This window comes from Dipodomys ordii, unplaced genomic scaffold (assembly GCF_000151885.1).
Source record: "Dipodomys ordii isolate 6190 unplaced genomic scaffold, Dord_2.0 Scaffold82, whole genome shotgun sequence".
In the NCBI taxonomy this organism is placed as follows: Eukaryota; Metazoa; Chordata; class Mammalia; order Rodentia; family Heteromyidae; genus Dipodomys; species Dipodomys ordii.
In genome coordinates this window covers 9986619-10010842 of record NW_012267298.1, presented here as the reverse complement: position 1 = coordinate 10010842, position 24224 = coordinate 9986619, and the positions used below count along the sequence as shown (strand labels likewise).

General features: G+C 50.6%; 1 protein-coding gene across 1 annotated transcript in view; it reads left to right on the top strand.

Annotated features, from left to right (window-relative positions):
* Positions 1–24224, top strand: part of Col22a1 (collagen, type XXII, alpha 1) — a 155337-nt gene that overhangs the window by 31905 nt on the left and 99208 nt on the right. Inside the window, exons 8-15 of the mRNA XM_013025135.1 lie at positions 5500–5576; positions 6848–6982; positions 7064–7220; positions 7778–7892; positions 11172–11246; positions 16255–16366; positions 20655–20778; positions 23794–24069. Coding sequence (XP_012880589.1) covers positions 5500–5576; positions 6848–6982; positions 7064–7220; positions 7778–7892; positions 11172–11246; positions 16255–16366; positions 20655–20778; positions 23794–24069 — 1071 coding nt within the window. The remainder of the gene's footprint in view (positions 1–5499; positions 5577–6847; positions 6983–7063; positions 7221–7777; positions 7893–11171; positions 11247–16254; positions 16367–20654; positions 20779–23793; positions 24070–24224) is intronic.

Here is a 24224-nt window from a genome sequence, read left to right as displayed (position 1 = left end):
TAATTTGTAGCTGTGTGTGTTCAGAGAAATAGTCAAGTCCAATACGATTCACATTTTCTATTACTGCTATTATTATTATTATTTCCTCCCAGAACATTTCATTTCCCACTCACCCCTTCCCTGAAGTCATAGCACTGCACCTGCACTATATACATCCTCTATGCATTGGGTGCAGTTGAGCTTTACAGGGTCCCAAGCCACTGTAATATCTCAGTTTTCCCCAGCCTCAGCACACTTTTGTCCCCCGATGTGATGCCATGCTGTCTCTCCATAAGCTGCTAGGCGAGACACAGGAGAGGGTCCCAGGGAACCCTGGCTGGGCCTAGGGTTCCTCAGAGGTGGTGACTTTCTAGCATCAGGTTTAGCAGTGGACTCGGGCTGAAAAGCTTGAGCTACATCTTGATTCCTCCACATATTTTGAAGAATGAGTCCTTGTTACTTTCGTCTCCATCTGGAAAGAAGACGGAGAGAATGCAGCTCCTTCCTCTCTGCGGCCTGCCACTCAGTTGGCACCTGCCTTGTGCCTGCTCTTGCTAGACAGAGCTGGTCTGATGGAGTCACACCTCTGCTTCCTTCCTGCCAGCCAGGGCCTCGGCCAGCTGGGCCGCAAAGCCTCAGCTCATCTATAAAACCGAGCACATGGCTTTTCATGTCTTGATCACACTTGCTACCACCCTGCCCAGTCATTCATTGGTTGAGAGGGAGTCTCATGGACCGCCTTTTGCCTTGCCCGGCCTTTACTTCCCAAATAGTTAGGTTTACAGACTTGGCCCCTGCTCTCAGCTGTCTTTGTCCCTTTTATTTTTTGTTGTTGTTAAATTTAAATATAAATATAGTCATGTAAGAACTCAAACAAGGCATACGCCTAGATACACACAGGCATATTAACATCCTCAGATGCTTCCAGAGATAAGCCCTCATGTGTACATCTCACTCAGATGTATATTTGTGCACAAATGCACCACACACTCACACATGCATACACATGTATTCTCTCAAAATACTTGCTACAGAGCTGGGTGTACCAGTGGTTTATGTCTGTAATCCTAGCTAGCTACTCAGGAGGCTCAGATCTGAGGATTGTGATTCAAACCTAGCCTGGGCAGGAAAAGTCTATAAGATTTCAATCTCCAGTTAACCACAAAAATAATCCCAAAGTAGAAGTATGGCTCAAGTGGTAGGACATCAGCCTTCAGTCAAAAGGTTAAGGCACCCTCCCAAGTCCTGAATGGAAGCCCTAGTACTGGCTTAATTCTACAAAGTATCGTGTGTAGCACTAGGAAGGGGTGCTCAGGACTAAAAACCAGAATGAAAACCTGTGTTTACCCTTATGAGATACTCTCATCTTCTAGAAATCTGATTGGTTCCTTTTGCTTCATGTGGTAACGTGCCAGGGTGTCTGCTTGCTTTCATATAAAGGGTTCTTTCATGCCTCCGTCTGACAGCCAGATGGGGGCACAAATGGCCAGAGGGGAGGGAGGTCATAACCAGGTTCTCCCGAGGGAGCTGCAGGCAGGCAGACAGGATATTGGGACTCCCCACTTCCCCCCTCACCTTCCCCCTCCCCCCGCTCTCTGTGTGCTTGCTACTGCAGGATCTTCTAGGAGAGGATTTTATTTCATTTTTTTAATTTAATTTTATTTTATTTGTGAACATACTGTACAGAGGGGTTACAATTGCATGGGCAGGATAATGCGTACATTTCTTACCAAGCATTGCAGCCTCCTCCTTTGTTTACCCTTCCCATCCCTTCCCAGCCTCCCCCCTCCCCCCCATCCCAATCCTTCTCCTTCCCCCCTCCCCCCACCCCCTTCCCCCCCACCCCCCCATTTTATTTCATTTTTAAAAATACCTTAACTCCTGTGGCTCAGCTGATTGTACCATGATTGCACATTTCAATGATCAAGCTGGCAGACCTGGGTTTGGATTCCTTTGTTTGACCTTTGTCATCACTTTGCTTATTACACAGTCTCTCTGTGCTTAGTCTTGGCATCTGTCAAATGGGTACAACAACCCCGCTGATTGTCAGGAAGGAGCTGAAGATCCATCAAGCTGTGTCAAGTGTTCTGAGTAGTGCTTGCCTAGTGCCATGTGAAGTACCTGCCACTTTCAGGTCACATGAGCATAGGGATGATAACAAAGCAAAAATCCTCCTTTCATTTCTGCAGGCATCCAGTTCCTCAGGAAATATGGATTGAATTCTTCCTGTGAGCTGGAAATGCTGGAAGGACCCAGGAGTAGAGTAGTTATTGTGATAAACGAATGAAAAAAATTACTGCTTAACATTATAGATGAAGATCATGGCTGGTGCCAGTAATTGGTGGCTCAGACCCATAATCCTAATAGTGTGGAGGCTGAGCTTAGGAGACTCCATCTCAAAGGAAGAAACTGGGCATCATGGTACCTGACTGTCATCCCATCTGCCCGAGGAAACGAAAAACAGGATTGCAGTCTAGTCGTGAGCCAGCGCAGGGAGTGAACCCTATCATGAAAATAACCAGTGCAAACCTGGGCTGGAGGCATGGATCAGCAGTAGAGTGCCTCTCTAGCGAACTCTAAACTCTGAGTTCAAACCCTAGTATTGCCTGCCCCCCCAGAAAAATGTTCAAAAATTATAGCTGGGAGTTTGAAGAAGGGCTCTTTTGGGCCTAAACAATTGAAGTAGGATAAGGAAGTAAGAAGGTTCGTAGGTCGGTTGGTTTGGAAACACCTCTGAGGTTAGCCAGGCAAGAGGCAGGAAAGCATTCGTTCTTATATAAAGGAATGGGCTGGCTTTAGTCTCAGCCTTGGGAGGCAGTGCTTGGAAGCTTGTTTGGTAAGGTAAGTGGGGCAGAGGCCAGCTTCCACAGGTTCTGTGGCCTGGAGAGAGTTTGGAGTTTTATTCTGAGGTGAAAAGGAAGATGTTCTGGCTCATGAAATTTGTGGGAAGCATTCTGATGTCACTCAAAATGCGTGCTCCCTTGGCCTCATGAAGGAGTGCAAGCCAGAGAGAGCGCTCCTGATTCACGCTCTAAATTCAGTTCTTTGTTGGGTGGCAGATGGATTGCTGTGAGTGACACAAGACCAGGGAACGTATCTCAGAAGTATGTGTAAGGGCTCATGAATTTGGGTGCCTGGGTAGACTTGACCAGCAGAGTGGTGGTAAGAGGAGGAAATGGAGGCCCGCAGGGCTGAGCAGATTGTTCACCGGCAGCCAGACTGAAGCTGAAGGTGGGTCCACAGCCATTGCTGCTGTCCTGTCAAGTTAGATGCCCTAGGGCCCAGGTGGCAGGGAGGTAGGGGGTGCATAGTACGGAGAGGCACACAGCCAGGAGATCACACCACAGCCCAGCTCAGCTCCACCTGCTAATCCTCAGAGGCGAGTGCCCACCTCTAGAGCAGGTGCTGCCCACTTTGACCTTCCTCCTTCTCTTGGCCTCAGCCCAGCCTCCAAGGACAGCCTTAGGGAAGGAGTTTGAACTGAGAGCCTTAAGTTTGCCAGACAGGCCCTCTACCGTGGAGCCATACCTCCAGGTTTGCACTGGTTATTTTGGAGATACGATCTCGCTCCCTGCTCTGGCTCATGACTAGAGTGCAATCCTCATGTTTTTGTTTCCCCTGGTAGGTGGAGTGACAGACAACATACCACTGTGCCCAGAGTCTTCCTTTGAGATGGGGTCTTGCAGACTTTTTGGCTAGGCTGGCTTGGAATCACAGCCACACCGGCTGTTCCTCTGTGAATCCCATCAGCCTCACCAAAACCATTTCCTGGGCAGCCTGTGTCCTTCCCAGGAGTATAGCTTCACCTGCCCCCCTGCTCCCCCCAGGCAGAGGACCTGGAGAAGATGTCTATCTCTGTCCTGGGACTTAGGACCCAGGAAAAGAAGCCCAATCTTGCCGTCTGCTCCTGCTTAGTGATTAGGAGGCCTGGCTAGGTGGAGATCTGACTTCAGCGTCTGCCCTTTGATGAAGCTCTAAGCCTCCTGTCTCCGCTCCTGCCTTTGCCACTGGGGCTGATTCTGGGGACATGACCCTGGTATGCCTGACCCCAGGGCACATGCTAATGGAGACAACGTGGTTGAGACAGAAGCAATAAATACCACCCTATCTCATTTGCCTGTCTTCCTTCTGAGAACCACAGAGTCAGGAAGGAGGCAGGAACTCAGTGGGGAGGCACTGGGGTTCAGCTAGCCAGTCCTATGATTTGTGGGGATTGAGGAGGGAGCTGGTTTGTCCATCCTCGTGGATTGACTGGGGTGGTCAGCCCTGGGTCTGTCTGGAGGTCACCTCAGGCCACCCTTCCACTGCGTTGTCTTAGCTTCTCCTCCCACCTTTCCTGTGAACAGTCTCCCCTCCCCTTTGGGGCTGGAGAGAGACCCCATTGGCCCTCCTCCTTGTCCCTGTGCTGCACTGACAACAGGCTGCTGCTTTGATTCGGCCTTTGCCCATCTGCTGGGAATCTTGCGTTGGAGGAGAAGTAAGGAGTTTGGGTTTTGTGCTTCCTAGTTCTTACACAGCAGGCATCCTGCCCGGGGCTCATGCCATCCGGGGGAATCGCTGGGCCTAACACACGCGGCGCTGTGCTGCCAAGGGTCAGGGGGTGACGATGGCAGGCTGGGTGTGTTCAGCTTTTTGCTCAGCCTTCCACGGGTGAAATTTCCAGGAGAAGCAGAGAGGCCCTGCTGTGCGTGATCTGGGGGTCCCGAGTATCACTCTGGCCGCCCCTCCTCATCTCACCCGGTCCTCATCAGGATCTGAGGGTGGGCAGCAAGGACTCGTTGTTGGTTTTGGAGCTGTGTGGATGGCCTCAGCCCCTGCCACCCACAGAGAGCACTGAGCTCCGTCTCTGTGAGGACCGCCTGGGACAGGGGAGCTGGAAGTGTTTGTTTATCCCTGAGACCAGACCTGACATTCACCATGGCAGTGAACTTGGGTTCAAGGGCCCCACTGCAGACAGGAGGCCAAGCTTTAGGGTTTGACAGCAGTAGTGGTCACGTGTCACTGCCAATCGCCCCTACATATGAGGCGGAGGACCACAGTCACATCCTCAGCATTTGTCCTTCTGGGAAGGAGGTGATGTGTGCGAGGTGAGGCTCTGGAGGGCTGGGTCCTCTTTATTGAAATTGGAGTCCTACATGTAAAGCCAGAGGCCGGATGTTGGGGTCACTGGGACTTAACCTTGATCCCAAAGTCAGATTCTGTGTTGTCAGGATATTAGCTCCAGATGCAAGTACCTTCCTGGGTGGTTCTGTCCAGCTCGGCTCAGCTGTTTAGTTCCTTCCATTGTCTATCTTCTCCTGGAAAACTCCAGGGATTGGACGGCAGGTGGGAAGGACAGGAGGAGGGGCTGGTGCTGGGGAGGGAGACTCAGACTTGTGTGTTTTCCAGTAGCGTTCCCCAAAGGGCTTCTGCATCAAACTCCATTAGAGGATAACACAGCTGGGGCATTCAGAGCATCCTGAGGCCTGAGGCCCGGGAGGGAAGAGCTGGCTGATGAAGTCACTGTCCCTCCTGTCTCAGGCTGGCCACTACACCACCACCGAGGGCATCCGTGAGCCGTGTAGTGTCTTCCTGGAATGCTACGTCATCTGTCCATCGTGGGTTTCACGGGTTGCTCCTGCTGCTGGACCACTTGCTCCCCCCACCTCAGTCTTACTCTCCCCTGGCTTTCCCCTGGCTCTCTACCACCTCCCTGGATTCCCTTTGAGGTCCCTGTTGCCAGCTCCCATTTGTCGGTGTTGGAGATGCAGCCCTGGTTCACAGACCTCTTCTCTTCCCTTCTTCATCTCTGCGCCACCTCACCCACCCCCGATGCCTTAAATACCATCTCGGCATCACAGCCGCCAGGTCACCATCTCAGCCAGGACCTGGGTCTTGACGTCTGGAAGCCAGACGTGTGGTTCCATGGGCTTCCCAAGCATGTGGGAGACTACTTGCTGGCCTCGGCTTCCACCCTGCCTTTTCAAGATCAAGGTCCCTGGATGGGTGTCCGATCTTACTGTGGCCCTTTATAGCCTCATTCCCAGAGCCTTATCTCCCTCTCTCGTCTCATTCTTGGTCTTCCCTTTGCTGACCTTCCTCCAGCCAGGTGTCTACACTTCTCCCACTTCTAAACCTTGGTGTGGACCTCCAGCGGACCACGCTGCCATCACTTCCTCCTAACCTCGGTTGAGCCACTGCGGCCTTCCACCCTCACCTGGCTGTTGCCTTAGCTCTTTCTGTTCCTATCTTCCATCTTGTCTTCTGGACCATGGCTCCCTGAGGACCAAGAGCGTGTTCTTTTGCGCATGCCTTCATTCCCAGTTGATTGATGGATAAACTCAGTGCCTGGCACATATCCGGTGTTGGTAATGTCAAATGTGAGAAAGGAGGTTTGGTTGTGAAAGGTGTGCCATTTCTTGGGTACCACGGGCTAACTAAGAGCTGCAGTCATGCTGGGCAGAATGAGCCAAGATACCTTTGCACCCTGTGGCACTTGCGCTGGCTGAGGGTTCTGATATCCTCTAGGGTCTCAGTGTACCCCCATCTCTTCCTGCCTCTCCCGGGAGAGACTTCACCGTCTCTGCTCAGTTCCACTGGCACTGGACCACATGACTTCTCCGCAAGGGAGCCAGGCCTGGAACACCAGAGTCACGGATGACGGCTGCGTGTCTCACCATCCTCAGACAGTGACGCCAATGTAGTACGACTTCAACCAGCAGCACAGCGCTTTCTTCTTGGCTTCCAGTTGTTGCCCTCCTGGGCGCTGGTCTCTCCATGGTCCTGAATTTTGACCCCTGTCCTGGGATATAGGGCTCTCCATGCTTGGGTACATTCTGTCTCTTCCTTCTCCCTGTTCTGGCCACTCCTGGGAGTGTCTTGTGCCCAGCTCCCCTGATGAGCAGAGCCTTCTTAGCCTTGCTGTCTCCCTGTCTGCTGTGCTGGTCCTGCAGCTCCGGTGTCGCTCACCCCTGCGATCTCCAGGACCAGCTCGTGGAATGTCCACCCTGGCCCTTCCCCCATCGTGCTGCATGGCCTGGGGGCATTCTCCCCATAGCTTGAGGGACTCACCCTGGCTGATTTGTTTCTCTGCCCGCTTTCCTAGCACGGGGGTTGCGGGAGAGCGGGAGGCACTCCTGTGTGCTGACCTGGGTCCTCCTGCGAGAGCAGAGGCAGCGAGGCTGTGTGAGGAGCCAGCCATCGTGTCCAGACTCCCACTCACCGTATCCCTGGCCTCCCATGTGGGAGTAGACACAGAAGGGGTGAGGGAAGGTCTGTTGACTCCAGTGTCTCTCGGCCATGTGGGGATGCCTGGCCCTGTTTCAGCTTCTTCTTACCTATGAAGGAAGTGGCTCACACTGAGGCTGGGGGAGAAGAGCTCGTTTGTTAGTCTCTGGACGTGACTTATCCGCAGCTCACTGTAGAAAAGGCTCAGCCGTATCTCACGACCTGCCTCTGCCCTTACTCTGTCTGGCACCCTGGCAAAGGAGAGGAGGGGACCTGTGACCCAGGGTCGCAGCTATTGGGGAGATTTCTTTCAAGTACTGTTTTGCAAGCCAAATAGTACAGCAGGCTCCTGGAAAGCACTTGTATGAGAATGTGCCTCCAAACACTTCGTGCCCTGACCACCCCTCCACACAGCCTAGAGGGGTGGGAGATGTGGATCTCCTAGTCAGCGGCTTCTATAGAGGCCACTGGTGCCCATATACTTTGACCTAAGGAGTCTCTAGAATGTTCCAGATAATGAAGTAAAGGTTGGAATTGGGGAAAATACCCCATTCCTCTGACTCCTAGTTTTTCCTCTTTATCTGTACCATAGTCCTTGGCTGGAATCAGCACTCCTTCTCCATTTTACCCAGGAGATGCAGATGACCATGAGAATTTGGTCTCTTTTGACACAGAGACCATGGAGCCAATTGATGAACTGGCTTTTTGTTTGTTTGTTTTTAAAACTCCCAATGTGTTTGCTAAGGCTGAGATTGTATGGATAGCACTGGAGAGCACAAATGCCTAAGTCTGACTTGTGTCCGTCTCTGCCATCTGCTGGCTGTATTATATTGGATAAATGACAATGTCTCTGAGTTTGGGCTTCTTTCCCTATGCATAAACAAATGGATCTACAAGTTCAGAGCAAATCAGAGCAAATTCTACAGGTCTGCTTCAGGAGGTTGCAGGCTGGCTATCTGGGATGCAGGCTTTGGAGACTACCTAGAGTTTCTGTCAGCCAATCAAAGCTCTATTATTAGAGTATCTATTAGACAGACTAGAATCTCTGTATGACTCTAGGCAGGTGACTCAATCTTTGGAGAGGCTGCATCCATCTTGAGGCTTTATGCTAAATCCTTACTTGCTGGTGATATAAGCCTGGGGTAATTTACTAACTTCCTCATGCTCTTCTTTCTGCATCTGTAAATAATAACCCATGCTCCATAAAGCTGTGGTAAAGATTCAATTCAATATGTCAACTTACTTTACATACTGGCAACAGCATGTGGAGCACAGCAAGCCATCCACATGCCCTGCTGGTCCTGGAGACGATTCCTTCTATCCCGCAGAGCAGTAACAAGGCCAGAAAGACTCCACCGAAGATGCCCTGTATAGTACTTCAGTGTGTGGCAGCCATTAGGATCACAAACCTTTTGTTTTTATTTTATTATTATTCTTTTTAAAAATTAAGTAGCTGGGGTTTCAATTGTACAAGTCAAGAGTACAGTGCATGGTGACTAATGTCATTATCCCTGCCACCCCTGGGCCTGGTGCCTCTGGAAAGAAAAGATGTATCGGCAACCTCCTGGCCAGTCTCAGAACAAAGGAACAGGACTATATGTCGGCTAGAGTCCAATCCTTCTTTCCACCCACCTCTCCCCACCATTTGGGATAGCTTACATCTCTGTCAGCTACACTCAGCAGTAGAAGGCATCAGGTGATGGATAAGCAGTCATTGCTTTCTGTCTGGTCCCCAGTGGGCTGCCGGTCATCCTCCTCTGCTCCCTCCTAGTCTTGCTGAGCACCTGCTTAGGTCCTGACACCTTCTACTCAGATTCTCAGTATAGGCGACGTTCCTGCCTGAGTAAGTTTCTGAACTCCCTTCGGCTTCTACTTTTATATCGGTGTAATGGGAGTAACATTTACTTTGTAGAGCATTTGTTGTGGGTTGCATCCCCAGTCAGGTGACCGACATACCACAGGTTCTACATCATTGCTAGTGTCCTTGCTTCCCAACTGGAAAAAGGGTTTTCTATCTCTTTGTTGTGAGAACAACAAAGCCTACCTGGAGCTCAGTAAATATTTCATCAGAGTAAACAAGTGAACTGAACAGCTCCTTTATGACCTAAGAACTAGAAATGCCAATTGCTGAAGGCAACTGGAAAATGAGGGGCTTGAGATTCTAAGCCTCTCTTGCTGCAAAAGCAGGTGAACTGCAGGGGCCCCGACATCACTGGGAAGCCTAGCTTAGGGTATTTTAGGAGCCATTTGTCCTAACTTTAACCAAATGGGTGATGGGTTGACACCTGAGCCTGTTGAATGCAGGACCAAGCTTGGTGATGCCATGAACTAAGTTTGTGATGGCCAGCGGCACTTTGTATTTGTTATGGGAGTGACTCAAACAGTTTGAGCAACTTCTGCCTTTGAGAAAACTCTCCACCTTTTCTGTGTCTGTGATCTTCATTTTGGCCTTGCCATCTGGTCTGAAGAACCAGCTCCTCCCATTGGGATGCAGGCAGACATGACGCAAACCTGAAGTCTGTTCTGAGCATTAGCTGTCAGCCTCCAGAGCTTTGCTCCTCATCTAGCATGAGACCTTTTGAGTCAACCCGTTTTAAATTTTAAACTCATTTAAATGACACACAGTCCCCAGCCTGTCCCTCTGGCAGGCAGCCCACATTACAGCAATTGATTGTCACCCTACAGCTGCCACTGTCCTGGGCGGGGTGGTCTAAATATCGCCTGGAGCCTGCCTGTGTCTTCTCTCATGTTTAGTCCTGGGCAGACAGTTCGGTGCTATCTCCAAAATAACCTGTTCTCTGGGGCTTGTCAGACCTGGCGGTGCCTTTTACGAGAAATACTAAAAATACCTCCTTCCAAATCAGGAGAGATCGCATTTGTTGGGTTCAAAGGGGCCCTCCTCTGCTCTGTGCCAAAATGCAGATGGACCCAAATTGGAGAGATGGTCATTCCCATGAGATGAACGGGATGTTGGAGCTTCCTGGTGATGTGGGATCAACGTAACGATGTGTGATAGACAAGTTGCTTCCCGGCAGGGCCGGGTCACAGGGAGGGAAGCGAGCTGCCTGTGGCCCAGGTTGAGGGCTTTCCTTCGGTACCACTAGCCTTGGGCTTAGCCTTGCCCAGGCCCCAAAGAGGCCACTCTACATGGGTGTGTTTGGAAATCTCCCCTACTCAGAGAGGCCCCAGAACTGGTTGGTTCTGGAACCAAAGCTTAGACCTAGTACCTTGACATTCAGAGCTAGGACTTGTTCTGAGCTAGTTAGAGAGACTGAAAGAGCTCATTATATGTCAACTCCTTTTAAAGTGAAGATTCTGAAGACTTTAGATAAGACATTTATGTAACACAGTATATGCCTTTATTATATGACTTACTTCATTGCTTTTAGATAACTGAGAGATTTTTCTGCTTCTGGAATTGCATTCTGCCATTAAGGAGGATAGCTGACCTTCTCTGTCTGTATCTCCAACACCCAGTTCCCATTGTGCTCGTTTTCATATACGAAGTGCCGTCAGCTTAGATGGCCTTTTGGTTCTCTTGTCAGTCTGGCTCAATTTTTACTGTTCCTATAAGAGGAAATTTCCAGGAAAGCCTTCCTGTGCTTGACAGAGCAGGGGATCCACCTGTGCCCCAGACCCGTCCACATATCTGTCACCAATTCCACTGGGTGGCTAATGCTGCTTTCCCCCCTTTGGCCCCCTGTAGTATATGGGTTGTGAGTTCATTGGAGCTGGGGACACTGCCTTGTCTATTGTTAATCCTCTAGAGAGCATGGCATCTGCAGAGCCCGTGCTTAGTTAGCAAAGGCGTATGTCAGAGAAAGAGTCCATGAATGTGGAGCTGTCGATGGACAGCTGCTCAGGCTCTGAGCGTCCCTCCCCCCTTCCCCCCCATGGCGAGGGGGGTGGGGTCCTTTGCAGTCACACTTCACGGGGTGACCATGTGCGTGTTTTCTCATCTGTCTGTTTCCTCTTCCCTTTCTCAGATGTGCTGTGCCCCAGCATCCGGGTAGAAGGAGATCGATTTAAGCACACCAATGGAGAAACCAAGGAAATCACAGGTAGGAGAGACAACATGGCCACACAGGTTTGATCTTGGGTGCTACTTACTGGACCTGCGTGTGACCCTAGTCAACCCAGGAGAGGACTTGCTGACCGCATCCTCATTCTTGTCTGTTACTGAAGTTTGGAGAGAGGTCTGGAATGTAAAGATGCCGGCAGTGTGTCTAACAGTGACAAGTATTCACCATTTTCCACTTGGCAGGCTGGGAGCATCTTGTCAGATTCACTTCCTATCATGTTCAAGAGAGTGCATTGTGCAATGGTTAGCAAGTCCTTGAGCAAACAACTGGCAAAGTGAGGGGAAGATTGAATAACTGAAGGCACTTAGGAAAGAGGTGGGGAACGAATCAGTGTAATAAGTATAAGAGGGAGCCAGTGGGTGAGAGGACCGAGAGACAGCTGACTGCAGATTGGGCAGCAGAGAGAGCCACAGCAGAGGCTTGTCACAGTCCGTCTCTGCAGATGACAGAGCAGCCCTGTGGGGCGCCCAGACCCCGGCATCCTGACAGTGCTGAGCGCTGACTGTCATTCCTGTGGCCAGACTTCCTACCCAGCACTTTGATTTGATTTGCGTGGATTTGAAGCAGTTTCCTCTCTTCCTTGCCACTCAGTATCGAAACCTGCCTCTTCTCACCCATGTTCTCAGCTCAGGGAACTTGTCTCCCTCCTCTCTTGTCCTCAGTCCAAATCTCGGTTGGCAGCCAGTTTTGTGAAGTCAGATTAACTTCTGGGCAGGTGCTGCCAGTGCCATGCCCCCTTCCCCGGGGCTCTGCCAATAGCAGCATTGCCCTCTAGACTTCAAGATGCAGCATCTGCGTCTTTGAACCCGAGGAAGAGGCTTCTGTGTCTGTGCTGCAGAGCAGGCAGGATGTGCCAGGGGAGCTGGTACTCCTCAGAGCAGTGTTCAGTCAGACACTTGGTGTGGAGTGCTCCCTGCTCCATGGCTCCTGTGTGGGTTTGTGCTTATGTCCATGTGGGGAAGTGTCTGGAGGCAGAGCTGGACTAGCAGGTCTGGGCTGGATAGATTGAATGGCACTGTATCTGAGAGCATGGATTGCCAGGGCAAGTCAAACTCCCTGGTGATTTTATACCCTGGACAGAATGGCCCAGCTATAAATGCGCTCATTTCAGGGTACCTGAGCAAGCAAAATGAAGAGATGAAAATTTGCCCTTAGCTTGTAGATTGGACAAAAAAAAAGTGACCGCGACAGTGCTTTGCTGAGCCTTAATGGCTCAGCACACGTCCCTCCAGGGAGAAGAGACGAGTGGAATGTGCTACTGAGACGTGAGTTGCATGTACACCGTATGGTTAGTTCAGGGTCATCCGTAGATCCAGCCAACATCATCCTCTCTTCAGAAATTCTTCTGGGTATTCTGAGACCTGCAATTATTGTTGACTTCAGGCGCTAAGCAAAAACAAAAAAAATATAGAATGAATATAGCAAGGACATGGACAAGGGGAAACTCTTACCCACTGGTGGTGGGGATGCACACCAGTAAAACATTATGGAAAACAGTATGGAGGTTCCTAAAAGAAACAAAAGCAAGGGTTACCATACGGCCCAGCGACACCTCTCCTGAGGATGAACCAGAGGAAAGGAAGTTGTGCTGGAGGAGGCAGCAGCAGCAGGCACTCAGGTTGGATTCAGTGCCTTTCTTCCCAGAGTGGCCATTTAGTGAAGGAGTGATGATATTCAGGTGAACTGTCCTCACCTTGTAAAGACACAGGAGCCCTCAGGCTGACTGGGGATGGACACAGTGCTCTGAGCACAGGACTCTTGCGGGGTGAGGGGTGTGAACACAGAGGTGTCTGTGTGTGAACAGGGTCTGCATGTGGTCAGCTGACTCAGGCTGTGGTGAGCCCCCCCCCACCCCCAGGCTCGGCCGTTACCCAAGTGCTTCTTTATTGCACAACACCTTGCGTTGCAGTCCATTACCTCAGGAGTGTTCTTCATTTCCCTTCCCAGCTTTTTATTTATTTCAGGCCATTGGTCTTTTCCTCCGGGCGTACCCTTTGCTGCCACCTAGTTAATTGCTTGTTGTTTAAAGTTATGTCCTGCTCAAGTCTTTGGCTGTATTCGTTGAAGCCAATAAAAGTGGAATCATAAAGTAGACTTTTTAGGTTTTTTTTTTTCTCTTCAAATCCACCCACGTGCAGCTGCTAAGGGGGACATGTAGATGCAGGTGGCCTTGTCCACTTCAGCCAAGAAAGCTACAAGGCTGCTCAACAGGCCCCTTGTGGTTCTGGCTGCTCCCTCCTCACGGGGCCCTTGGGCTCAAGGCCTCCTCAGTGCTGGATGTGCTCTTTGGCTCTCACTGGCTCTGGCAGCCCCGTGCTTGGTCCTGGAGCCATGGCTCCGGCTCAGTTCACCCGTGAGTCTCCTGTCATCACTGGTCCTGTGGGGCCCGGTTTCAGGAGTCTGGGGGTCGCCTAGGAAGCCATTGCTGTGGCTCCTCTGGACAAGATCAGTGAGGGCTCTGGGTCAACACAGCAAGTCCCCTGAGCGGGGCTCAGGGGCTGGGAGCTGGGAGGTCTGGAAGCAGCGTCCTCTGCTCCTCTGGGATACCCCCACTCTCTCTCCCTGATGTCAACTGCAGCTCTTTCAGCTTGCACCTGCAGGACCTCCCAGGTCCCGGGGCCCCTGTGGAGGGCATTCCCTCATCCTTGAGCCACTGAGGACCAGGCCACCAGACAACCTGGGTGCCCCTGACCTGGGTGAGCCCCTCCAAAGCCCATTCCTATCTTTTAATTTTTCCTTCTCTGAGGAAAATCAGATCCCAGGCAGGGTCTGTGCCCTTGTCCCTCTGGGCGTCAGTTCCACGGGGACTAGAACTGCAAGGCCTCCGGGAACTTCTCCATCAGTGTCCTGATCCCCTTCTGCCATGTGCTCCACTCCCAGGGGTCCACAGGAACAGGACGAGGGTCCAGCCCACACAGCAGCCCTGAGACTCATCAGACCTCTTGTTGCATGGCACAGAGTTCATTCTGTAAACTGCTCCTGTCCCGGGCAGAAGCCAAGAGATGCTGGACATCTTTGCTTCTTCCCGTAGGTGGGGATGGGCTCACAGGCCTCAGGAAAGCAGGCTCAGACCCTCAAGTGGGCTGAGGGCTATATGCAGGCCTGAGTGCAGAGTCAGGGGCTGCCGGCTGTCGTTCAATAGGTGTCTCTTGTCACTGGCCTCTCCTTACGTTTGGGATCTCTTGGGGGCCTTCCAGGACTTACTCTCCCTAGGACAGGTGGCTGCTTCTTGCCAAGATTGATCCTTGGATCCTGGTCCTGTGTAGTCAGGGTGATGGCGGTGAGGCTCAGGAAGGAATGGCCTTGATGTGTCAGGGATTCTGCAGATGCCCAGGATGGTGCCAGGAAGAGCTCATGGTGTTGTCTGAGCAATTACTGGGTGCTGGCTTCCCTACCGGCACCGCAGGACATCCTCAGGGAATTGGCCCCTCTGTGTTTTCCAGTTAAGGAAACAGGTTCCACTGAGTCCAGTAAGTTCCGCACAGCCACTCAGCCTCAGGGTCTGTGGCTGGGGCTCAGTGAACAGTGCAGGTGCGCACAGCACATCAGCCTCTTTCCCAAGGTTAACACCCACATCATGAATGCACATTCTGCCTTCTTCCTGGCCCATCCCTCAACATGCTATGGGCAAACTGTGGAACAGAGGGGTTCTCTACTTTATGCAAACTGGTCATTCAGATTTACTATTGGGCAAGACAGTTCCTTTGGAAAACAGACTCTTTGTAGATATGTCCTTATTGGTGCTAAAAATGCAAAATGATGATCCTATTCCACCTGTTCTCCCAGCTTACAGATGGGGAAACTGCATCTAGGGAAAAAAGTGACTCAGCTCTGGTCTCAGCCATTCAAGGTCAGGGAGCCTCACCCAACTCCCTCATCACCAATGTTTATCCAGCTTGCTAGGGGATTGGAGGAGTGCTCATGCCGTCATTCATGATGGGTATCATTTAGATCATACGGTACTTAGTGAGCTAACACGAGGTTTCAGGCACAGTCCTGTGTGTTTTATCGGTTTAAGCTCAAAATGAGACATCCCGCATCACAAGCTCACAAGTCAGACTAATATTGCACCATCAGCCTCCAGAATGAGTAGTGGCTCTACAGAGCCATTCAGATTCTCCTAAGAACGTTGTAAAGGCCTCCCATGTGGGGAAGGACGCACTGGTGGTAGTAATGAACGATTACTTGTAACAGATCTGCTTGGTGGATCTTCTACAGCCTGCCGGGGTCTCCCGATCTCGGAAGGGCCTTATCCTTTAGGCTCCTGCTGGCTAAGGAACCTGCCATGCTTATCCAAATATGCCGCTGAGCAGGAGGCAATTCTCTTCCCCACCCCGCCACTCCCTCCAGGCCAAGGCCAAGCCGGGACCACTCCATTCCTTCCCATTCACAATGCTTCCTCAGTTCTCTTAGAAGGAAAGCCAAACCCAAACAAACCAAACCAAACACCTTCTGTGAATGCGATATTGTGAAGGCAGTCTTCTTGTCTCTCGTGTTTCTGTCAAATCATCCGATGTAAAAGCTGCCAGACTGCCACCCAAGCAGAATCCAAATGGAAAGGCAAAGCTGTGACTGTAGGAAGGAAAGCCCCACACTGTAATGTGCCCACGGAAGCCATCCAGGCGTTTGGGCCTCTGGAACACCGGGCTTCCCTAGCAGGAGGCGACCGGTGTGCCTTCCATTTGCCTCACGCTTGACTGTGAAACAGGATGCTCTTAACTCAGCTCACATTCCAGTGGGACAGCCTGCGTCTGCATCCTGCCTCAGTTTTTCCTTGGAATGTCACCTGAGACTCAGATCTGTGGCTTGTTTTCTCATGAGTGTGTGTTAGAGCAGTTTGCTCTGTTTCCAGTGGCAAGGGTAGGCAGACTGCCTGGTTTTGAAGAAAGAGGAGAGGGAGAGAGGAGAGAGAGAGAGAAAGGAGCTCTTCCTTTCTCTCCCACAGTCCCCTCTGTCAAACTCACTCCCAGCTCTTCTCTTTGCACAGGTTTTGACCTCATGGATTTGTTCAATGTGAAGGAGATCCTGGGGAAGAGAGAGGATGGAGCACAGAGTTCCTATGTCCGAATGGGATCCTTCCCCGTGGTGCAGAGGACTGAGTAAGTGCTCATTTCCCTTTCTGGATGCCTGGGCAAAGAGCAGGGAAGGGCCCAGTCAGCTGTATGCTGAGCACCAAGCACTGAGCACCAGTACTCAGGGGTGATCGGTGAGGTCACACCTCAATAAATTAACTCAGCCACCAACCTACAGAGTCAATCTGGTTCTTCATTCATTATCACTGACTTAATGGTTCTCTGGTCCCTTCACAGCCATTTATCTATATTTGGTAATAGTCATTCATCCATGCATTCTTCTGTTAGCTCATTAAATAACAAATATCCCTGGTAACAGAGACATAACACCTACTGTGGATCAGCCATTGCATTATACGACAGACACATACTTCTTAGGATCATGTACAGATTTGGCCAATGGAGACCCAATTTTGTTGTTTGAGTGCCTAGCTTGGCACGTTATTGAATGCCCCCATGTCTCCATTTCTCCTGATTCTGCCTAAGAGATGGACATTCCTGACCACCTTACTTTGAAAGCCTCATGGTTTGTGCGTCCATTGTCCTGTGTCTCCATTGTCTTCTAGAGCCTGTCTCTCACTGTCAGGCCTCTGCTGGCGCTCTTCTCCTTACCCGGGACACCTTCTCTGCTCCTTCAAGTTTAACCATTGTGCTCTGGAGCACATTCCTGCTGGGCTGCTAGACTGAGCTAGGCCCTCCCTTTATCCACTCTCCTCACGCCTGCATCTCTGCACAGAACAAGCCAACCTGGTGCACATCCAATCACCGTAGAGTTATACCTCTGCATTCAGCCTGCCCTGCTCTACTAAACTCTTGGTGGAGACTGTGTCATCATGTCTGCTGCAGCCTGAGTGCTGAGCTAAGTCGTTCCCCGCACAGGGGGTTGCTGGGCTTTGATGCGTGAATAAACCAGGCCACAATGAGTGAACTTTAAATGTGTTCAGGTTCTTGCTTGTGTTGTGTGTAGTGATTTCGCTTAGTGAGCATGGTCTGAATTCCACCCCTACACCAGGCCTGGCATGAATGGAGATGAGAAAAGGTGCTTCCTTCCCCTGGGCCTTGTTTCTCAGGTATCAGATGGAGGAGGTGATGCTCACTTCAGCTGTTTCCCAGACATGGAACACTTCCCTCGGCAGTAACACACGGATGCCAGGGGGATGCTCTCAGTACTCCCTGCTCCCACACGGGTTAAGGAGTACACACAGAGGGAAAGAACCAGGCTCCCCTCTCCTCTCCATCCTCCCCAGACAATTCCCCAGCCATACTGTTCAGAAGCAGAAAGAACAATATGCTAAACACAGGATATTGAGCAACATTACACAAATCTCTGAGGAAGAGCCTAGCGGAAGACCCTTTTCATTTTCTAGTAATGCCTCATTTTCATGAGATACTTGGATCAAACACTCACATGGCTGTAGGCTCTATTCTGTGGAACAGAGGATTGGATGCAGGCTGTGGGTTATGTATTTGGGTCCTATGATGTTCACATTTGTCCTGAGAAGGAATAGATTTTTTTTTCTATATGGCTTCCTGTTTGTTTTGGTGGCACAACTCCTGACAGGAAATCAAACCCACAAAGCTTTGATATTTTAGGAAAGAAGAGTTTTCCTTTAATGTCCGATGCTTTGAAATGTATATATTCATAGTTTAATTTCAATATTTGTGTCTTCCTTCTCACTTATTTACCATGTAAAAGACGTCTTACACATCTAATTTATTTCTCACTGCTGTAAACAGAAGTGAGCATGGCATTATTATCATTGATCTGGTGCAAGATCTGAGACTCCCAAAGGGGCAGTAGCTTGTCAAAACCTCCCAGCTTATAGGAATGAGAAAACTGGCCTCATCCTGAGGTCCTCTAACTCTCTAAACCACTGCCCTTTGCATGGTAGTCATACAATCTGCTGTATTACTTGTGGAAGGAGTATATCAGAGTGTTTTATTCCCTAATGCCCTCTCTTGCCAACCCCTTGATTATAATGATATTAGGTTGTGTGTGTGTGTGTGTGTGTGTGTGTGTGTTTGTGTGTGTGTGTGTTTACGTGTTTACTTTCCTATCTATCTATTACCTACCTGCTTATACCACTTTTGTTGGGGGTATAAATGTGTGTGTGTGTATCTGTGAATGTACCTTAAACATACAAGGAGAAAGTGCAGCCCAAAAGAAAACAGTCAGACTCACTAAGGAAAAGTGGAGAAAGAAAAGGAAGTGAAATGTCCCTCTGTGGCTAATGAGCCTGTGTCTGCAGACCTACATGAGGACAATTTGTCTTTTTCCACATGGACATGCTGGTCCTGAGAGAAGCCCTGGTGATCTAGGTTGGTGATAGGCTCTTCCTCCTGCCTGAATGCCTCCTGGGTGAATTCTCAGCTCAGACAATGATCCTGAATGACTGCACTACCTCCCACTTTGGATCCGAGTTCTGAGAATCAGGGAGGCTGATCTTTCCTCATATGTTTAGTGGTCAAAAGAAGGGTCCCTGAGGATCTGCAAATCTAAGAACCAGGAACGCAGATGCCTCCCTACTTCCCTTCCTGGATGTCTGGCCAGACAGATTCTTCTTCAATGGCAAAGTCAGTGTGCTATATGCTCCCAGAGGCAGCCCTCTTCCCAGACAATGCTTGGGGTTCGCCATGACCAGCTTCTGCAGAATGAACTCACAGTCAGCCGATTGATGCCTAAGGAAAGAGATATATGGAGATCAGACTCTTTGGGTGTGAACTCTGTCTTCCATGTTGCATTGAGTCTGGGTCCCCTCACCTATAAGGCAAGGATCGGAATACCTACTTTGTGCATTATTTCAATAAAGACATGAGACATACACCAAAACTTACTGTTGGCTTTGTATTAAACCCTTCAAATTTTCACTGAAGGATTCTTACATCAAATGAGATCATGTGAGTAACTTGTAGGTAACTTTAAGAGAGAATTAAACTAAGTTTGTTTTGCTAGGATGTGAGTCTAGCATAGGTCAGTGGTCTCAAACAGGAATTTTTTTTTCCCCATGTAAAATTCAGCAGTATCTGGGAGGCATTTTGGGTAGAAGGAATGCTACTGTCACCTTGAGGGAGGAGGCCAGGGTTACTGGGTATCCTACAAGATGCTGCTCATAGCAGTGTTGTCTAGGGAACCGGGCCTCTGCAGAAAGTGTGGTGAAAGTTTTTGGGAAGTCTGTGGTGCTGTGAGTGCCATGGTAGTGCTGAGAGACAGGAACTCATCAGCTTTCTTCACCGGAGACGTCATGAGGAAATGTGGGGAGGAGAAAGGGATTGGGGCCAGGTGGCCATGAGTTGAGCAAATGGGGAGAAGAAATGAGAGAGTGTATAGAAAGCGTTTTCTAGAACCCTATTGGTAAGGGGAGGGGAAGGGAGGTGGGACACAGCCAGGGATCCACAGAGGCTTTGCTCTGGCAGTGGATGGAGCTGGAAGGACGTGGGCTCGGAGGATGCGGTGGGAAGGCGTGGAGGCATCGAGCCTGGCTGGTCCAGGACTTGGCCCTCCATGGGGATGGGGGAAAAGGGCTGGGACTGGCTGGGGAGGAGCAGCAGGGAGTGGAGGATGCCCCCAGACAAGGGACTGGCTCTGCCTACCCCCTGAGGCCAGGGTCTGGCAGGGAGAGCAAAGTGTCCTATGGTTTGGCCCATTACGGCTGATATAACAAAGTTGATGTAACTGCAGCTTATTTATCCTGGCTCTGAGGTTGGGCGGCCTGAGGTTAGAACTCCACAGTCTTGGGCTTCTCAGGGTGAAATCAGGCAGTGGGCAGGGTGAGCAGCCTCTGTGGGCTCCACCCTCTAGACCTCATCTCTCTCCAAAAGAAAGCCCCACCCTCTAATCCCATCACCATAGGCTTTAGGATTTCAGCCCATAAATCTGTGGAGGGCATACCCATGAAGGCCGTAGCATCCTGGGACGAGGGACAGGGGGACAAAGCAGGGTGCAATATGGCAGGATGTCCTTGCTGAGAAGGAGCAGGGTGGGGAGGGGAAATCCAGGTGTCACCACTGTATTTCTTTTGGGGGGAGGAGGGAAGTGACTCCTTAACCTCTATTGCGGAAGTGACCCCTTAACCTCTATTGCTCCTGGTAGAGAGATGAGCAGATGAGCATGGCTGGGTGGATTTGAAGGAGCTGAGGAGGAAGCATTGGACAGGCCACAGGGGTGGCTGAGGCACTGACCTTAGGAAGAGGCACACGTGCAGGCCACGAGGCGGGCTGTGGAATTCTTTGGAAGGTCAAACCAGCAGGACTTGGTGGCTGAGCAATGGCTTCTGACACTCTAAGCCTGGGGTTTTCTGTCTCTCTTTTCCCCCAGGGATGTGTTTCCCCAAGGTCTTCCTGATGAGTACGCCTTCGTCACGACCTTCCGGTTCAGGAAAACATCTCGGAAAGAGGACTGGTACATCTGGCAGGTCATCGATCAGTATGGCATCCCACAGGTGTGTGAAGTACTGCCCTGCCTTGGAGTGGAGAGCCTGCCTCCTTCTCCCGGGAGATTGCATGGGTCACTTTGTTCTCAGTGGGGCTCAGATCCAGGCTGGAGCCTCACAGCTGTGCTGGAGAAAGTCACATAACCCCCAGGCCCAACTTGTTCTCCCAGTAATAAACCAAGACCAACCCTGAGCGAGGTGGACAGGAAGGGGACCTTGTTCCTGTGTTCAAGGACTCCCTGCTTAGCCGTGGAAGTGGCCTCTAACTCTACTGTCAAATGCCATTTGCTATGCTGGGAGCACAGGTGGCAGAACTTCATGATACAGGTCAAGTACCTGGGCCAAATCCTGCCCACATCCTTTCTTGGTATGGACCCTCAGACAGGGCTCTGAGACGTGGTTTTCTTAGGTGGAAAATGGAAAATATAGTATACTTACCATGATTGTTTGAGAAAATCAGATAATACATAAAAGCATCCATATGAGTGGCTGATATATATATGTGTGTGTGTATGTATGTATATAAATGTGTGTGTGTATATGTGTGTGTGCATCTATATATGGTCAGGAGTAAGTGTCTTCTTATCAATGGACGAGTTCTTCTGCTTACTCATGCGTGAAGCTCTGAGCTCCATCTTCCGCCACATCATGGGCTTCCAGTACCCACAAGGCAGAACAACATTTCAGTGGCACAACCCAGTGAGAAAGACACATCTTGGGATCAAAGTTGTATAGACACAGTCTTCTGGCTCGGGAGGAACGCAGCACTATTTCCCATGCTCCCCTAAATCCTCTTTTTGCTGAGTTCACAGGCCAACCATCTCTTTGTCCAGTCATGGAAAATGAACTGTGCATGGACGTTCCTCACCGTCAGTGAGGGGAGACTGTCTGCCTTTTAATGTGAGGATGAAATACATCAAAAGCATACTAGAATAAAATAGGACCAGCAGTCCTTGCTGCAGAGTTCTGTCTAAGAGAATCAGCTACTTACCCCAAACAAACAGGCTTGCTCGTCTTGGGTGAAAACCCACCCTGGCACCACACGCATTGCTCTCCAACATACATGTGCTCTGTGTATGACGCGGGTGATGGTAATGGGGTACATGACACATCTGGCCTTGCCGTGTTCTTGTCTTAGACCTGCAAGTAGGTTTTACTCTTTTTACCTAACAGGGGAGGAAACTGAGCCACGGACAGAATTGGGTATTTGAGTTTTCAGAGGTAGTAAGAGTGGGAATTGAGATTTGGACCTGGGTGGTTGAGCTTTCTGGCTGATTCTGTTAATCACCTGCTTAGCTGCTCTCTGTGATAGTCTGACCTGATCGGCTAGTTCCGGGGAATGACTTTTCTGCACCGTCTTGCATCACATCGGGACGTGGCAGGCTGAAGGAGAGGTTGAGATTCTTCTTCAGAGACCACCTTTCTGGAGCGTAGGCAGCTCATTGTGTGTCCTCCACCTCCAGTTGGATACACACTTGCTTCTCCATTTCTCAGGTCTGACAAGTGGGCCTGGGTTCTTGCCATGACATTCTTGTGGGGTGAGCCCACACCACCCCCTCAGTCTGGGTTCTCTTCTTTCATGACATTTGCAGAGCTGTGTGTGCTTCTCTGTCATGTCTTTATCTCCCCCCCTCTCCCCTACTTCTTCTGGAATGAGCTGTGGGTACAAATACCACAGAGCCATACCAGGTTGAGTCTGCTTTGGAAGAGCTGAGGCTCATGTTTGAAGAGACACCGGCTGGCTCACTTTCACTTGGTGGAGCTACTGATGGTGGTGCTTGTTTACCCAAGGAAATGCTAGGTCACCACAGGAGAATTGCATCTGGGCCCGCCGGAAGATGAGCTGCCTGCTGAAGGTGGTCAGCTGCTCTGCGGGCTCTCTGTGGTCACTGCCCGTCTGTCGACAGAGAGGTGTGTCCCCTTGATCACACGTGGCACTTAAAACTGCCCTTGAATGCTGGTATTTTATGCAGATGTCATTTGAGGAAACCCAGATAGGATGAACAGGAGAGAGGCTGGTACAGCTGGAATACTGTGTGTGTGTGTGTGTGTGTGTGTGTAAAGCCAAGTTTACAGAAAGCACTCAACATGAGTAGGAGTCAAAGGGCTATGGAGCCATGCAGACAAAGCCCTTAAAAGTTAGACTGTGAGGTCCAAGAGCAGACAGTAGCATTATTGTCAGGATAGAGGAGAGCTAACCCAGGGGGCAATGTGACCATGCTTTCATCCATCCATCCCTCCATCCATCCATCCATCCCTCCATCCATCCATTCATTCATTCAGGGAATCCTTAGCTTCTGGCCCCTGTGTGCACACACTGATGTAGTGTAGTATTCATCCCAGCCATTGTTGAATTTCTGGCAGGTAACGCATAGCTTGCCTGCCTCACACAGGACATTCTGTGAGTGTTGTGGAGGGTGAAAAAGTGAACATGCCGGGGCATTCTGAGAACATGTTCATTCACTCCTCAAAAGCAGTCACCAGTCAACCCTTCTCCAGGGCTTGCCTTTGCTAGAGACAACTGTGCACAAGGCTAGGAACACTCACCTTTCCCAGGCAGACCAGGCTCCTGACACAGGAGACACCCTGTCTTAGCAAGAGACCCACAGATGGGGTCTCGTGTTTGGATGTGCAGTCTGGCCAGGATATGCATTTGGTTTAGTCAGGCAGGGGTCTTTGGAGACCCTGGGACTAGTCAAGATTTCTACTAGGTCTCACCACCCAGCCCTTTTGCACTCATTGTCTGGGTCTCTTATCTGTATGGCCCCTTAAGGCAGGTGAATGTGGCATCCCTGGGTGGAGCGTGAATTTGATAGTAAATTTAGAGCAGCCTGGATAGTAGCTACTAATGTTCTCATATGGAGGAGGAAACCAAGGCTCAGAGCTGGACCTAACTGGCCTGAGTGACAGCTGTCCATCAACTAATGAGAGCCAGAAACCAGGACTGAGCCATCTTTGTTAAAGAAAAATCTCCTGTGAAGCTCGGGGCACACAGTAGGTGCTCAGCAGGCCCCTTCCCCGCAGGTCTCCATCCGGCTGGATGGTGAGAACAAGGCCGTGGAGTACAACGCTGTGGGGGCCTTCAAGGATGCCGTCAGGGTGGTCTTCCGGGGTCCCCAAGTCAATGACCTCTTTGATCGGGACTGGCACAAGATGGCTCTGAGCATCCAGGCCCAGAACGTTTCCCTGTACATCGACTGCGAGCTGGTGCAGACGCTGCCCATCGAGGAGAGGGAGAACATTGACATCCAGGGCAAGACGGTCATTGGCAAACGCCTGTACGACAGTGTGCCCATCGACGTGAGTACCGGAGGGCTCCTGCAACGGGGCCCGGCCATGGGGGCCCGGGAACCCAAAAGCTCTGAGGCCACCCGCCCACACGCCAGGGGTCAAGTCAGGACTGTAGGCCATCCTAGAAGGGAGGGCCTGGAATGAATGTTCATTCATTCATTCAC